General features: G+C 42.2%; 1 protein-coding gene and 2 long non-coding RNA genes across 4 annotated transcripts; 2 read left to right on the forward strand and 1 right to left on the reverse strand.

Annotated features, from left to right (window-relative positions):
• The first annotated feature begins 5,469 nt into the window (after positions 1 to 5,469).
• LOC115248222 (NACHT, LRR and PYD domains-containing protein 12-like) lies at positions 5,470 to 7,077 on the forward strand. The gene is made up of 5 exons (XM_029831827.1): positions 5,470 to 5,488; positions 6,057 to 6,230; positions 6,353 to 6,450; positions 6,618 to 6,774; positions 6,864 to 7,077. The coding sequence occupies exons 3-5, from the start codon at positions 6,432 to 6,434 to the stop codon at positions 7,075 to 7,077; spliced, it is 390 nt and encodes a 129-aa protein (XP_029687687.1). The 5' UTR covers positions 5,470 to 5,488; positions 6,057 to 6,230; positions 6,353 to 6,431.
• A 2,923-nt stretch (positions 7,078 to 10,000) lies between these two features.
• On the reverse strand, positions 10,001 to 10,930 carry LOC115248226 (uncharacterized). The gene is made up of 3 exons (XR_003887179.1): positions 10,874 to 10,930; positions 10,238 to 10,398; positions 10,001 to 10,123 (listed from the first exon to the last, which is right to left on the reverse strand). It is a non-coding gene; the product is annotated as an uncharacterized lncRNA (long non-coding RNA).
• A 1,960-nt stretch (positions 10,931 to 12,890) lies between these two features.
• On the forward strand, positions 12,891 to 13,936 carry LOC115248225 (uncharacterized). Of its 2 annotated transcripts, XR_003887178.1 has the most exons (4): positions 12,891 to 13,186; positions 13,278 to 13,353; positions 13,440 to 13,715; positions 13,881 to 13,936. It is a non-coding gene; the product is annotated as an uncharacterized lncRNA (long non-coding RNA). The 2 variants fall into 2 exon arrangements; XR_003887177.1 differs by lacking the exon at positions 13,881 to 13,936 and having other exon boundaries at positions 12,895 to 13,186; positions 13,440 to 13,762.
• The last annotated feature ends 203 nt before the right edge of the window (positions 13,937 to 14,139 follow it).

Below are 14,139 nucleotides of genomic sequence, written 5' to 3' on the forward strand. Positions count from 1 at the left end.
AGCGCTTACGCTCATGCTGAAGTTTAACGACAATGAGTGCATATGTAATGCCAATATGCATTGTGTGAAGAGTTAATAAACCCTTAAATAAACCCTTAAACCCTGAATCACAATTCTTTCAGCATTGCCAACTTGTTAACTAACACAGTATCTAGCACCTTTTCAATTCATTATGGACTTTGATTTTTTGTCAAAAGCAAATAGCAACAAATGTAGCCTTTTCTTATTTTAATTAATATAATGTATCTCTATCTTCTACTATTCTCTCCTCTCTACCTGTCCTCCCCCATCTCTCTCCAGCTCTCCACAGTGCTGCCTCAAGCTCCTTGCGTTTTGACGATGCATAGCCGACCAAACTAAAGCAGCCCACCGCAGCTGTCCTGGTGTGTCAGCAGAGACACAGGCACATGGGGAAAATCGCTGATGACCCCACCCTGTCAGAGTGAAAAGATAAGATCACAAAACAAGATCAAATAAGTTTAAAGATCATACCAGCAATGATACTTTAGCATTCATCTTAAATCATCAAAGGATCGAAAAACCTTGATTCAAAGCAACATACTACAAGTCATCCACTGTTACATAAGGAGAAAGCCTGTATCGCAACTGCAGACTATAGAAAGTAATATGGAAGACAAGGTAAGATACTGTAAACAATAGACACTTGATTCTCTGGACCTCTGCAGTCACAATTTCTGATGTCAAGTTTAATTGTAATGGTAATTTTTTTTTCCATCTGTCACTGACATTAAGCTTCAAAATGGAGTAAAAGGTTTAGAAAGAATCTTCATTCAAAGTTTTGATTGTCACACTGCCCCGTTGAGCAGATAATGGCTCTGAGGAAGGCTGAAGCTACAGTTGGAATGTGAAGGCATCTGTATTATACTTTACATGTCTGATAAAAAGAAACTCAAGCTATAAGTTGATTGATAATTATTTAGTGAATTCTATAGACATTTTTGACAACCAATAGCAGCTTTCCTCATTGAGGAGTTGGCAACAATGTTCCGGGTCAATCATATGTCTGCAAAGCAGGCAGGTTGTGTTCTGACTCTCAAGGTAGTGTGTGAAAACCAGCGGGCCCCCAGAACTCTGCATTGCTAGCAGCAGTTTACCAAAAATCAACCATACAAAGGCAGCCAACTGAGAGCTCCCTGCTGAGTTTTAACAGATGATGTCTGAGACAGATCTATGTATTTATTTACAGGCCTGTTTGCACAAATGTGAAATTGTACATAGACCTGCAAATGTGTACAGATGCACAGGTTTTTGAACATATTTGCAGGGTTGGCATCACATGCAAATCTGAATAGAGCTTTAAGGATTTTTTTAAATGCACACACAGATCAGATCACACACACACATACAATGGGATATGCTTTTGAAAAAAATTAATGCAATCATATTTTCATAAATATATAAATATACATATATAATGTTCTGTTAGTAGGTGAGTTTGCCACCCTGTTCACCCTGGATACATTCTCACAGAGGGCCCTATAATCAGCTGGTGACTCATTCAGGGTGTATCCTGCCTTTGGCCCTTTGCAGCTGGGATAGAACCAGTACACTTCTCACCATTAAAAGAATATAGATGTTAAATGCAGTCTTATCATCTTTCTTTTTAGTCTCACCAACAGTTTATCATCCCTGCCATCTGAGACAATTGGACATGAGTGAGAGGAATAATCAGGATTCAGGAGTGAAGGTGCTCTGGGATTTTCTAAAGGATCCACTCTGTAAACTGGAGAATATCAGGTCAGTTCAGTAATCTCTACAGTCGGTCTTTCATTCATTTACCCCAATAAGTTTTCTGATTTTCATCTGAACTCAGACTCAGATCATTTCTTTTAGTTTTAAACAGAATAAATAAAAAATGTCCATGAAAAGTTTTCATCAAGATCAAAGAAATGTTCTCATTAGCTTAAAATTGGTCAATTTTTTTTATAAATTTCCATCCACCCAACAGGCCTCAGTTCTACTGGTTTACTGAATACTTTTTAGCGCTTGTTGGTGGCCATTTGTATACCAAAAGAGGTGCGAACCCTTCGGGTCATCAGGTTCTGTGATTGTTGCCCACGTTGAAAGCTGTGAGGAACGCCCCCGAAGTGCTGAATCGTTTCAGCCACTCTCATCTGCATAAATCCAAAGCTGAATGGGATAATTGGCGACTGACGACGAACCATGGTGGAAACTAAAAAGCCTAGTCATTGCCTCGCCACCCTGAATTCTAAATAAAATCAAATACTTCATTTCACAATCAATCAAATTCTAAAATATGGAAATACACATCTGTGTTGCAGGTTTGTCAAAATGAGAGGTTATAGTTTTCTGAAACCCGTTTCTCTCATGAGTTGCTAGTGGCTTCAATAGACTGGCCAATCAGGGCATTGGTATCATAGAACAGGGCTGTGTTTTTTTGGAACCCTGAGGAGGCCTGTACCAAATAAGTAGCACCAGATGACAGGTACCAGGTACTTTTTCCTCAATGGAAATGCACAAAAACGTTTGTAGAGTAACAGGATTGGCCACCTGTTTTTCACAATCCCACACCCAAGAATACCTGATGGTCAGGAGGGTCCACCAATGGTCAGGGTCAGGATGACCACCAATGACCACTTACAGCATATTCAGTAAATCTGTACAGAATATAAATACATGTTACCAGTCAGAACTTCAGAGCCTTCAAAGTTCACTTTTAAGATGAATTTCAGACATTTATAAATTGATGCTTCAAGATGCCTTGTTTATATGTTACTGAGCAATGCTGAACACATTTACCATCATTTTTAGTTTGAATCGCTGCTGCTTATCAAAGGTCAGCTGTGATTCTCTGGATTCAGTTCTGTCGTCCAACCCTTACCATCTGAGATTTCTGGACCTGAGTGAGAACATCCTGCAGGATTCAGGAGTGAAGCAGCTCAGTCATTTTCTTCAAAATCCACTCTGTAAACTGGAGACTCTCAGGTAAATTGTGTCAATTTACAAGTAAAACAGATTTTTTTTTTTAGTTTTAATAATCTGAGGGGGAAAAAAACAAAATCAGTCATTTAATGATTTTATTTATTTATTTATTTTAATTTTTCCAGATGTGAGGTATAATCAGATGTGTTCAGCTTTACATAGCTAAATAGAAACATGCTTTAAATCATACTGAATTGTTTGTTTTATAAATTTGTGGATGATTTCAAGCATGTTTCTATTTAACTACGGTAAGTAAAGCTGAACACAGCTGATTATCCCTCACATCTGGCATTTTGTTCTTATTCAGTTTGAGGCACTGCAGATTATCAAAGCTAAGCTGTGGTTCTCTGGCCAAAGCTCTGAATTCCAACCCCTCCAATCTAAGAGTTCTGGACCTGGGTCAGAATTTTCTGCAGAATTCAGGAGTGAAGAGGCTCCGTTCTTTTCTCCTGAATCCACTCTGTAAACTGGAGACTCTCAGGTCAGTTCATGTCAATTTACAACTATAACAGACTTCGTTGTTTTTATCTGAGCTCACATAAAATTGGTTATTTTCCTTTTTCAAACAAATAGAAAAAAATTGACTTCAAACAAAATTATTAAATGAACAATTCAGGGTGATTTCAAGCATGTTTCTATGTAGCTGAGCAAAGAAACACTGCAGACATGTGATACAAAGCCTGCAGAACTAGTTCCTGAAGATGCCTCAAGGCTGTAAAATCCTGATCAGCTGATCAGTCACATGCTCTCCTCTGTAGATTGGGAGGGTATTTAAACCCCCCAGTATACCTGACCATTCCTGATTGCTGCCGCTGCTGCTCTGTGTCTTGTTGCTTGTGCTGATTTTTTGCATTGTTGTGTCTTGAAGTTCAATCCCACCACCTCCACAGCGTCCTCTGTTTTTATGAGCCCCAGCAGGGATCTTCTAAATATTCAATCTAACGTCTTAGTAGATTTTTAACAGGGAATGAATACATTGAGACAGAGCCTAGCACCAAAGCTGCTTCACTGATGATAAATAATTATTAGGATCCACCTGTTTTGCAAATAATTATGCTCCATAGAAAGGTAGATGTAGATACGGTATAATACGGTATACTACAGGTGTAAATCACAATGTGGAGGGTGATGAGCTACTAGTGAAGCTCTTGGACTGCTTTTTTGCTAGTTATTGTTATCATTGTTGTTGTTATTGTCACTAATATTGATAACACCATTTTAAATTTTAAAGATTTAGGAAAGGAGTATAATAAATGAAATTAATTTTAATCCAGACTTGTCTCACTGAACCTCTTAACATGATCAGGTTTCATTTATTCTTTCTTTAGTTTGAGTCGCTGCAGGATATCAGTGAACAGTTGTGACTTTCTGGCCTCGGCTCTGAAGTCCAACCCATCCTATCTGAAAGTTCTGGACCTGAGTCAGAACTTACTGCAGGATTCAGGAGTGAGGCTGCTCTCTGATTTTCTCCTGAATCCACTCTGTAAACTGGAGACTCTCAGGTCAGTAGATACACCTGTGTTACACCTGTTACACCTGTGCGCGTGTGACACTCATGTCGAGCTCTCCAGAAATTTCCCCATTTCTCTTTCTCTTTCATGAGCTGGTTTTCCCTCCTTTCTTGTTAGTTCTTCAACAACTCTGATTATATGACCATTTGTCTCTTTAGACTGAATGACTGCCGTTTATCAGAGCTTAGCTGTCGTTCTCTGGCCTTGGTTCTGAAGTCCAACACCTCCCAACTCAGAGTTCTGGACCTGAGTTGGAATGAGCTGATAGACTTAGGAGTAAAGCTGCTCTGTTCTGGACTAGAGAGTCCAAACTGTAAATTGGAGACTCTTAGGTAAGTTCATAAATATCTGCAGTCTTTTATTCATTTAAAACGTTCCCAGGTCTTGTCTGATCTCAAACAGGAATAAGATCTTTTCATTGTTCTTTAAACAAATAGAAAAGAAACACCTGTAATCATGTGGCTCAGAAAACAGACTGAGAAACAGTCTGATGTCAGCAGAATGGTCTCATTTTAACATTGTAATTTACAGTTAAAAAAATAATTTTCCAACTTGTATTTTATGTTCAGTGAAATTTGGGTTCAAATGTTGATCACGACTTAAAAAACAACAACTTGTGAATTCACACATTTGAGATTGTGCTGATAAGACGCCAAACAAGTTAGGTCAAGAGCTTTAAGATAAAGTTCATCTTATACTGGGGGGGGGGATCACGGCATCAACATAAACCACATAACAGAAAATTTCCCCAAGGGGGGGTTGTACCTAGAACCTTTTGCTGTGCAGTGACGTCGCTAACCACCATGCATGCTAAACGTGTTTCATTTATCATTATTTAGATTGAAAAACTGCTATATATCAAAGATTAGCTGTGGTTCTCTGGCCCCAACTCTGAAGTCCAGCCGCTCCCTTCTGAGAGAACTGGACCTGAGTGGCAACAGCCTGATGGATTCAGGAGTGAAGCTGCTCTGTTCAGCACTAGAGAGTCCAAACTGTAACCTGGAGAGTCTTAGGTCAGTTCATGCGTCCGTACAGTCTGTCTTATATTCAGTTACAAAGACTTAACACATCAGATTTTAATTATTATGTTTTCTTTCTTTATTGATTGATATATTTTGTAGAAAAAAAAAATAGAAAAAACAATTTTGATTGTAACAAACACTATATAAATAAAGATTGATTGATTGAAGTTTAAGGGCTCGTTGGAGACCCTGTATGTTTCCACAGTCACACATCTGGTGATGGTCCAGTTGTTGGGATGGCCTGGTTAGCTTTTTCCTGATAGCTAGAGCTTTATCAGTGAAGAAGCTCATGAAGTCTTCACCACTAAGGGAAGAAGGGATACGTGGATCTAAACACTGTGACTCTTGGTTAATTTGGCCACAGTGCTGAAAAGAAACCTGGGGTTGTTCTTATTTTCCTCAATTAAAGAAGAAAAATAAGCTGTTCTAGCCTTGTGAAGGGCCTTTTTGTAAACTACCGGACAGTTTTTCCAGACAGCTTATGTTGGGATTTGTGATTAAAGAGAAAAGCTGAACTCACCTGATTATAATTAAAATGATTTATTTGTCTTTTATCTAGTTTGAGGTACTGCAGGTTAACGAGCGTCAGCTGTGAGTCGCTGGCATCAGTTTTGAAGTCTAACACCTCCCTTCTGAGAGAACTGAACCTCAGTGAGAACAGTCTTCACGATTCAGGAGTGAAGCTGCTCTGTTCTGGACTTGAGAGTCCAAACTGTCACCTGGAGATTCTCGGGTCAGTTCACGTGTCTTTCATTAATTTCAGAATGAGCTCAAACATGTTTCTATGTAAGAGAAAAAGCAAAAACAGAACGCATCCAGTTATAATTAACATGTTTCGTTTGTTCTTGATTTTAGATTGAATGAGTGCTTCTTATCAAATGTCAGCTGTGATTCTCTGGTCGAAGCTCTGAAGTGCAACATCCAGCGCAGGTGGATGGTGAAAACTATTCTAGGTAGGTATTAAATATGGTTTATGCTTTAATCCTGTATCAATGGTTGTTACTCTGTGTTTTTTTCCCATATGGGACACATGGTTGCGTATATCTAAATGCAGTTTGATTGAAATAAGTGGTTATTGTTCATTTCTTCATTATTAATATGAAAAAATCCAAAACTCTAGGTGGGCAGCGTCATATCGCCCACTATTCCTCAGCTGCCTCTGCCTTCCCCTCCCATCTGAGAGAACTGGACCTGAGTCTGAACATTCTGCAGGATTTGGGAGTGAAGGTGCTCTGTGATTTTCTCCAAAATCCACTCTGTAAACTGGAGACTCTCGGGTTAGTTCAGCTGCACTTGGTCTTTCATTCATTTAAAAAGACTGAACTCATCTGATTTTAACTAACATGTTTTCTTTTTTCTTTCTTAGTTTGGTTGACTGCAGGTTATCAGAGTTCAGCTGTGATTGGCTGGCCTCAGTCTTAAAGTCCAACCCCTCCAGTCTTAGAGAACTGGATCTGAGTTGGAACGAGCTGAGGGATTCAGGAGTAAAGCTGCTCAGTTCTGGACTGGCTAGTCCAAACTGTAAACTGGAGACTCTCGGTCAGTTCCTAAATCTCTACAATCTGTCTTTCATTAATTAACAAGTACTGAACATATTTGATAATAACCAACACGTTATATTGATTTTTCTTAGTTTGACTGACTGCAGCTTATCACAGAGCAGCTGTGATGCTCTGGCTTCAGCTCTGAAGTCCAACCCCTACCATCTAAGAGAACTGGACCTGATGTGGAACAACCTGCATGAATCAGGAGCAAATTTGTCTCATCTTCTCCAAAGAGAAAGTATTTGATGACAAACGTTTAGTCCTGATTTCGATCAATTCAGGACCAAAACAGAAATTCCTGTTTGACTCTTTATCACTGAAGCTGTGACAGAAAATGTTGGCAAGTCAAGTCTGCTGACTACAAGACCATCGTCGGCAAACAGAGAGGAGGTCAGAAGCATCCTGGGGACATAACAATCTCAGCTACATCAAGCAGCTGATGGCTGACGAGAGCTGAAGGGTGGAGCTCCATCACTCTTTTAATTGATGTCTCTTGATGATACTATAAATCTGCTCAAAGTTGCATCTTGCTTGAAGGGAGTTTTTCTTTTGTCAGTGTTGCTTGTTGGGAGTCAGGCCATGAGTTTCTGTAAACTACCTAGATCATTTTGAATGCTATAAATAAAGCTCAATTTGAATTGGGAAGGCAGAGGTTGGTGTAGTACCTAATAATTTTACTCAAGTAGGGTTTTTGAAACTCTAAAATAATAATACAGTGGGACCTCTACTTACGAAATTAATTGGTTCCGGAAGTTGTTTCGTAACCTGAAAATTACGTATATAGAGACATGTTTTCCATGTAAATGCCCTAATCCGTTCCAAGCCCCCAAAAATTCGGACATAATTTTTTTTTATAAATCATAAAAATGCATCAAAACATGTAACAAATACAAGTTACAATTAGATTACTGCACAATAAATGTAGGAATTCAGTGCAAGGTTTCTCCAGGAACAAAATGAACTTTATTACAGGCTAATCTTACATTAGCCGTCATTACTAGCAATGAAGTTAACACTTGTGGTAACACAACCATCTAATGGACAAACATCGAACACCCACAATAAATAAAAGTTAAAGGAAGGCGACGCTGGGATACACACATACCTGTACATTTGACGTCCCTCCTAGCCAATGGGATGACAGGACGATGCTAGGCGATAGCCAATGGCAGAGCAGCTACAAGCATGTTTGCATTCGCTAAACTCCGCGAGCTGCGAGTAGCAGTGGTAGCGTATTTTGCCTTTCATATCCTGAAATTTCTTTCGTAACAAGAGGAAATATTTTCCCGTTGAGACGTTTCGTAACCTGAAAATTCCGCATGAAGAGACGTTCGTAAGTAGAGTTCCCACTGTATAATAGTAAAAAGTAGTGATCCCATAAATTACTCAAGATTAAAAAGTTAGATTTGCTGAAAAGACTACTTAAAAACTGAGCGACTGGTTGAACCTAATGTCTAAACATACACGGGATCTCCATCGATCAACTGAGGTGGTGGAGGGGGGCGGCATGGGGGGAAACATTGGACATACCTGAACAGGCTTGACAGTAGACACATGAAAGATAGGGTGAATGTACATGGATCTGGGGAGCTGGAGTCTTACCGCTGCCGGGCTGATGATCTTCATGATGGAGAAAGGGCCAATGAATCCGGAGCCAATTTCCTAGATTCTACTCGTAGGGGCAGATCCCTAGTGGAGAGCCAGACCTTCTAAACAACCTGGTAGACCGGAGCTGGGGGTCGGTGTTGAATGGCGGCGACAGAATATGGTCAGCAGCACAAAGAAGGGATAAACTCACTTGGTGCCATGTGCGACTACAGTGAAGCTAAAAGCAGAAGGACAAGTGATCTCCTTTTCAAGGGCAGGAAATAGCGGGGGTTGGTACTGATGACAGCACTGAAATGGTGAAAAACCAGTGGCAGAGCAATGAAGGAGTTTTGGGCATTTTCAACCCACAGAAGCTGCTCCGACCAGGAGAAGGGACTGTCAGTCACCATGCAACGCAGGGCTGTCTCCATCTCCTGGTTCACACGCTCCATTTGCCCATTCGTTTGTGGGTGAAACCCAGAAGACAGACTGGCCAGAAATGGCTCGATGGACACAACTTTGTTCAAGATCTGTCAGTGTCTCAGCAACACACTCTCGTGAGATTTGACTTGATAACGGTTGGAAGAAACATTAAGCGACTAAAAGTAAATAATTCCTTTTTTGTTTGTTTGTTTTTTTTGTTTTGTGAATGAACGGACAACTAACACAAATGAGGTTGGGTTCTTTCAACTACTGTAACGTCACCGCGTGAGGAAATATAGATGCCACATTTAAGGGCGCGACCGCCTAACTTAGCCATGATGCACACCTAACTAATACATGTATGTCTACTGAAGTGGAATATCTATTCTTTATTAAAGTATATCTATGATTACAAATCTCTCTGACTCTGACTACTTAACAGTGCAGTAGCCTAGTATTAATAAAACGACTCTATGTTATTTCTGATACCAGTCATTGCTATAATTGTTAAATGACCATGGTCTCCCTGTTTCCCCTGCTCCTTAGTAAACAGAAAAAGCATTTTCAGGTTGGAATATCAATTTTAAACCAGTTAGGAGAGGGAATTAATTTAGGGTAAAGAATAAACAAGTGAATTTGGAAGTGATAATATAGAGAGAAATCAAAATGGTATAAAAATGAACAGAGACAATTGGACATGTAACAATATAAATTTGGTGTTTGATAGAAAGTATATTTCTTTCTTTACTAAAGAGCTGATTAGATGGAAACTCCTATTACTGAACAACAACTCAATGTTTAATCAAAATATAGAGTTTTACTTTTACAAAAAGTAGAGGTCGATTCCAGCAACTTGTGTTGGAAAATGACCAGAGTAAGTAAGTTATGTAGTGTGTGTGTGTGTGTGTGTGTGTGTGTGTGTTTGTGTCAAAAACCATCTTCTCTGCTGTCTGGCCTACAAAAAAAAAAGTAATTTAAGCACAATGTGACTCTTTCAATATTTTCAAGAGGGTTCTGATCTAAAAGGTTTGAGCCATTGATGTATGCCCTCTTCTCTGTGTCAGGATTTCCACTGTGGACACAAGACAAAGCAGTGTCCAGAATATTAATCAATCAGACATTTAAGGTGTTTTCTCCATCTGAACGGATCAACAACTAAACAGACTGTCACACCAACAACACTCACCATTGATCTCAACAAAGCATTGGCAGCACTGCTGCTCTGAAGTCTGATGGCAGGACTCATGGTGGACCTGCGCTCCTTCATGAAGAGCATGAATGCATTCAGAGGCTTCTTGATGTAAACCTGCTTCTTCTCGGATCCTTTGGTCCATTTTTTGCTCTTTACTGAAAACATAGACAAATGTGTGTGATGATGATTCTCAAATATTCAAGCACATTTCAGACAACAGGCAGATAAGTGCGGTCAAAGACCTGCAGACTCAATGTGACCCAAGTAGGAGCATGGATTATTATGGTCTGTACAGCAGATCCTGAGATTGTAGTCAGTTCAAACAAGTTTACTACGTGACTTTGACACGTTTCCAGAAAGAGAAAAACAGGAAAACACTGGACGGCGCCCGCGGTTCGATCCCGGTTGGGAGGAGACCACGTAATCAAAAAGATTTGATTTGAGGTGAAGTAACCGCTGAGCTAAGCCAGTGCAGAGACCATTAGCAGAAACAGAACTTATGTCGCTGACACAAAGCAGCGCGTGTGATTAGACATCAGCGTAACGTTTAGTCTGCTCTTGATTGTCAGGAGGAGCAGGAGCAGCGAGGACTGAAGGAGAGCATGATGAAATTTGAAATCCTCTTCAAACCTTTAAATGCATCCAAAGAGACACATGAGTTATTTTCGCTTCCAGCTGCGTTAGGAACAGAGTCTCTGCTCCAGAACTCCAGGGAGCATCATGGCTGAAGCATCCTTGGACTGAAATTGATGAAACAGCAACACATCAGGTCACCTTTGAATGTTCATCTACAGTCTTTCACTCTTAGGACCAACATCACCACATAGTTATGATCAAACTCCAAAATTTTCTCAGACAAATGTTTCATTCCATCAGCGTTGGTGACTTTCTGTGTGTGCAGAAGCAGCAGGGCCGCCAAAAGGGGGTATGTAGGAAGGACTTCCAGGCTGATAAAGGGACTGTGGAGACACGGGGGATCTGCTGTTACTACTGAATTTGAAAATCACGTCAGAGTACCGGTACCATTGCCTTCTTTATTTTAATGGATACAAAACTACTTTAAAATTTAAACTTCAGCAGCACGTGTGTGTGTGTGAATGATGTCAGAAATCAGTGATGTTACAATAAACTGAGTGTGTCTGCAGCAGCACAGCCATCATTGATTAGTATGTTGATCAATGAGGGAACTGATGACAGCCCACCTGCCCCTGGTTCCAGCCATGTAGGGATAGAAGAAGCTGTCAACACATGGCGAGTTGCACACAGTCATGAAGGAAGCTGCTCCCTGGTGGGTAGAGTTGTCATTTCCCCCCCCGTTCTGAACCGTCTGGAGGTCAGTAAATGTGAGAGGAGAAGCAAGCCCGCTGCTGCTAATAATAATTAACTCGATCGGAACACAAATCTGGCTATGGCTGGCTCGGTGTACCAGTGAAATATTTCTTCATACGTATCATTTTTATCACGCAACCTCCTCAAAAAGCAGGAAGATGACGACAACGTCACATTGGTGCAGTTATCAGTATTAACGTTGAACGTTTATCCAACTCTCCGCCTTGGACCGATGTCATAACAAGTCAAGAAGATAGTGTCGCACTTTAATGGTTCGGGGAGACACAGACTTCCGCAATAAAGACTGGAGGATGCGGGCAGCGATCCTCTACCTCTCGCATGCTAAGAATCTTTTTAGTTCAGGCTCTTACATAAGCTTAAATTTATAATCAGTGCATAATGTCAATTTCTTTCTGTCCTCTTGCCGACAACCTACAAAACAAAAACTTCCTGGAGGATGCGGGCATCGATCCCGCTACCTCTCGCATGCTAAGCGAGCGCTCTACCGTTTGCTCATCAGAGCACTGGTAAGGCATCGTTTTACTTGATGTTTGGGCAGGAGCCCCTTCTTCCCATTGACTTTCTCCTATGTCGTGTGCCGGACCCGATTCCCGGTGAGGTGCAGGACTGGGTGGTAGAACACCGAGCCAGGCTTCATGTGGCATTCGAGGGTGCTCGCGAGAAACTAGTGATGGCAGCGAGCAAGCGCAAGGAGAGACACGATCTGTTCGTCCGAGATGCACCTCTGCCAGTGGGACAGTTGGTGTACCTGAGGGACCATGGTGTTAGAGGCCGCCATAAGATCCAAGACCTCTGGAGCTCTGTTGTCCACCAGGTTGTGAGGGCCCCTACTGGCGACGGTGTGGTCTATACTGTGGCGCCTGTGGGTGACCTGGGTGGAACTCGGAATGTCCATAGAGACATGCTAAAGGCGGTCGTTCAGCCCGAAGTTGTGGCCCTCTCCTCACCAACTTCTCCATCTTTGTCTCCACTGGTGGCCTCTGGGGACGACTCTTCCAACAGCGATCTCTGGCTTCTGGTTTCCAGGCCCCGGTGCCATCCATTGCCATTTGGGACCCCTCAGGCGTCCTCTGCCCCGGCTGCAACAGCACCCCAGGGTGTGTGCAGTCTGACTGCACCCGTAAGTAGCAGCGATCCATCACCAACAGTGCCCCCAGCTGACCAGCCTTGCAGTAGTCAACAATCCCTGCGTCGGACTGCTCGTTCAACTGCTGGCAGTCCTCAAACAGGCATCACCTTCCGTGGTCAGTTAATTCTCAGGAGGAAGTTTCTAATCGGCCGCCAGACTCTGCATCCAATTCCCTAATGGCAGTGTTTAGACCTTGGTGCTAACTTGGCCCTGTCTCTCGTCGGGTCAACGATCCAAAAGGTAGGGGTGGATGTGGCAGGGCGTGGCCTGCCGTCTGCACAGGTGCCATATGGAGGTAATGCCTTAATTGGTGGGCGGGGAGAAAAGGTTTATATAAGGCACTGCCTCCAGCTGGCTTTAGTTGTTTTCCCCCTTCGACAGTACGGCGGGGTTGCAGCTTATCTGGGCAGTTCGACCAACTGAAACTGTTTCACAGAACGAGCATGCTGTCTGGCAGCGCCAAGGTAAAAGCACGGCATGCTAATGCATATTTCCTCTGGTGGTCACGACTTAAAGTGCAACAGTGCTTGAACGTGTCCTTGCTACTTGTTGCAGAAGGTCGGTGCTTCCTCCCGCCATCCTTCTGTCTAGGGCGCTTTGCCGTAAGGGCGCGTGCGCTAGTTTGTACTAGGTAGGTAAGGCGCAGCAATGCGCGTCACTGACTCCCCCACTTATGCAGTTGCTAGATAAATGGTAATGGGGCTGTTCTCGCTGCAGTTGGCTGCCGGCTGGTGTCAGTGGGTCGCGTTGCCCCAGCGGGAACCACTCACGGAGTGCTGGCGCCACCAAATACAGTCGGCACAGACGACCTCACTTACTGGACCCACTGCTGCTTTGGCCCAGTCCTTTAGTTCGGGAATCTCTCCTGCTCTCTCTCGCTCTCTCTCGCTCTCGCTCTCTCCCCTCGCTTCCCTTTGCTCGGAGAAACGGAGACGTTGTGGTGCCGCCGAGGCAACCACGGAGCTATTGCCTTCATTTTAGACTCTTAACAGTGTGTGTAAATTGTATCATCAACTGATATTTACTCTTTTTAGGTTTTGTTTCTTTTTGTTTCTTGTTTGATGTACTTTTTGCTCACAATTTATTTGCCTGTGTGTGGTGCGTGTGTGCTCGCCGCGTCTAATTGGAAATTAAATTGTTCCTTTTCTTTGTGGACAGGTGCTGCGGGCCACGGCGAGGACCCAACCCCTGGTGGAGGGCGTTTTCATCACCCCTCGTGTGTGGTTTTGCTTGCAGTAGCACGGGTGTTTTTAGTTTATCTCCTCTAATTGAGTTTTACCTGCCGGTGGGGCCCCAGCCCTGTCCAACCCTTTTGTTAATTTAATTTTTGTACAGCAGAGTTATTTTTGTTGAGTATTGGATTTAATAAATTGTAGCACATAACCTCAATCCCGTCTCTGCCTCTGGAATAGAAATT

This window comes from Takifugu rubripes, unplaced genomic scaffold (genome assembly GCF_901000725.2).
Source record: "Takifugu rubripes unplaced genomic scaffold, fTakRub1.2, whole genome shotgun sequence".
Lineage (NCBI taxonomy): Eukaryota > Metazoa > Chordata > Actinopteri > Tetraodontiformes > Tetraodontidae > Takifugu > Takifugu rubripes.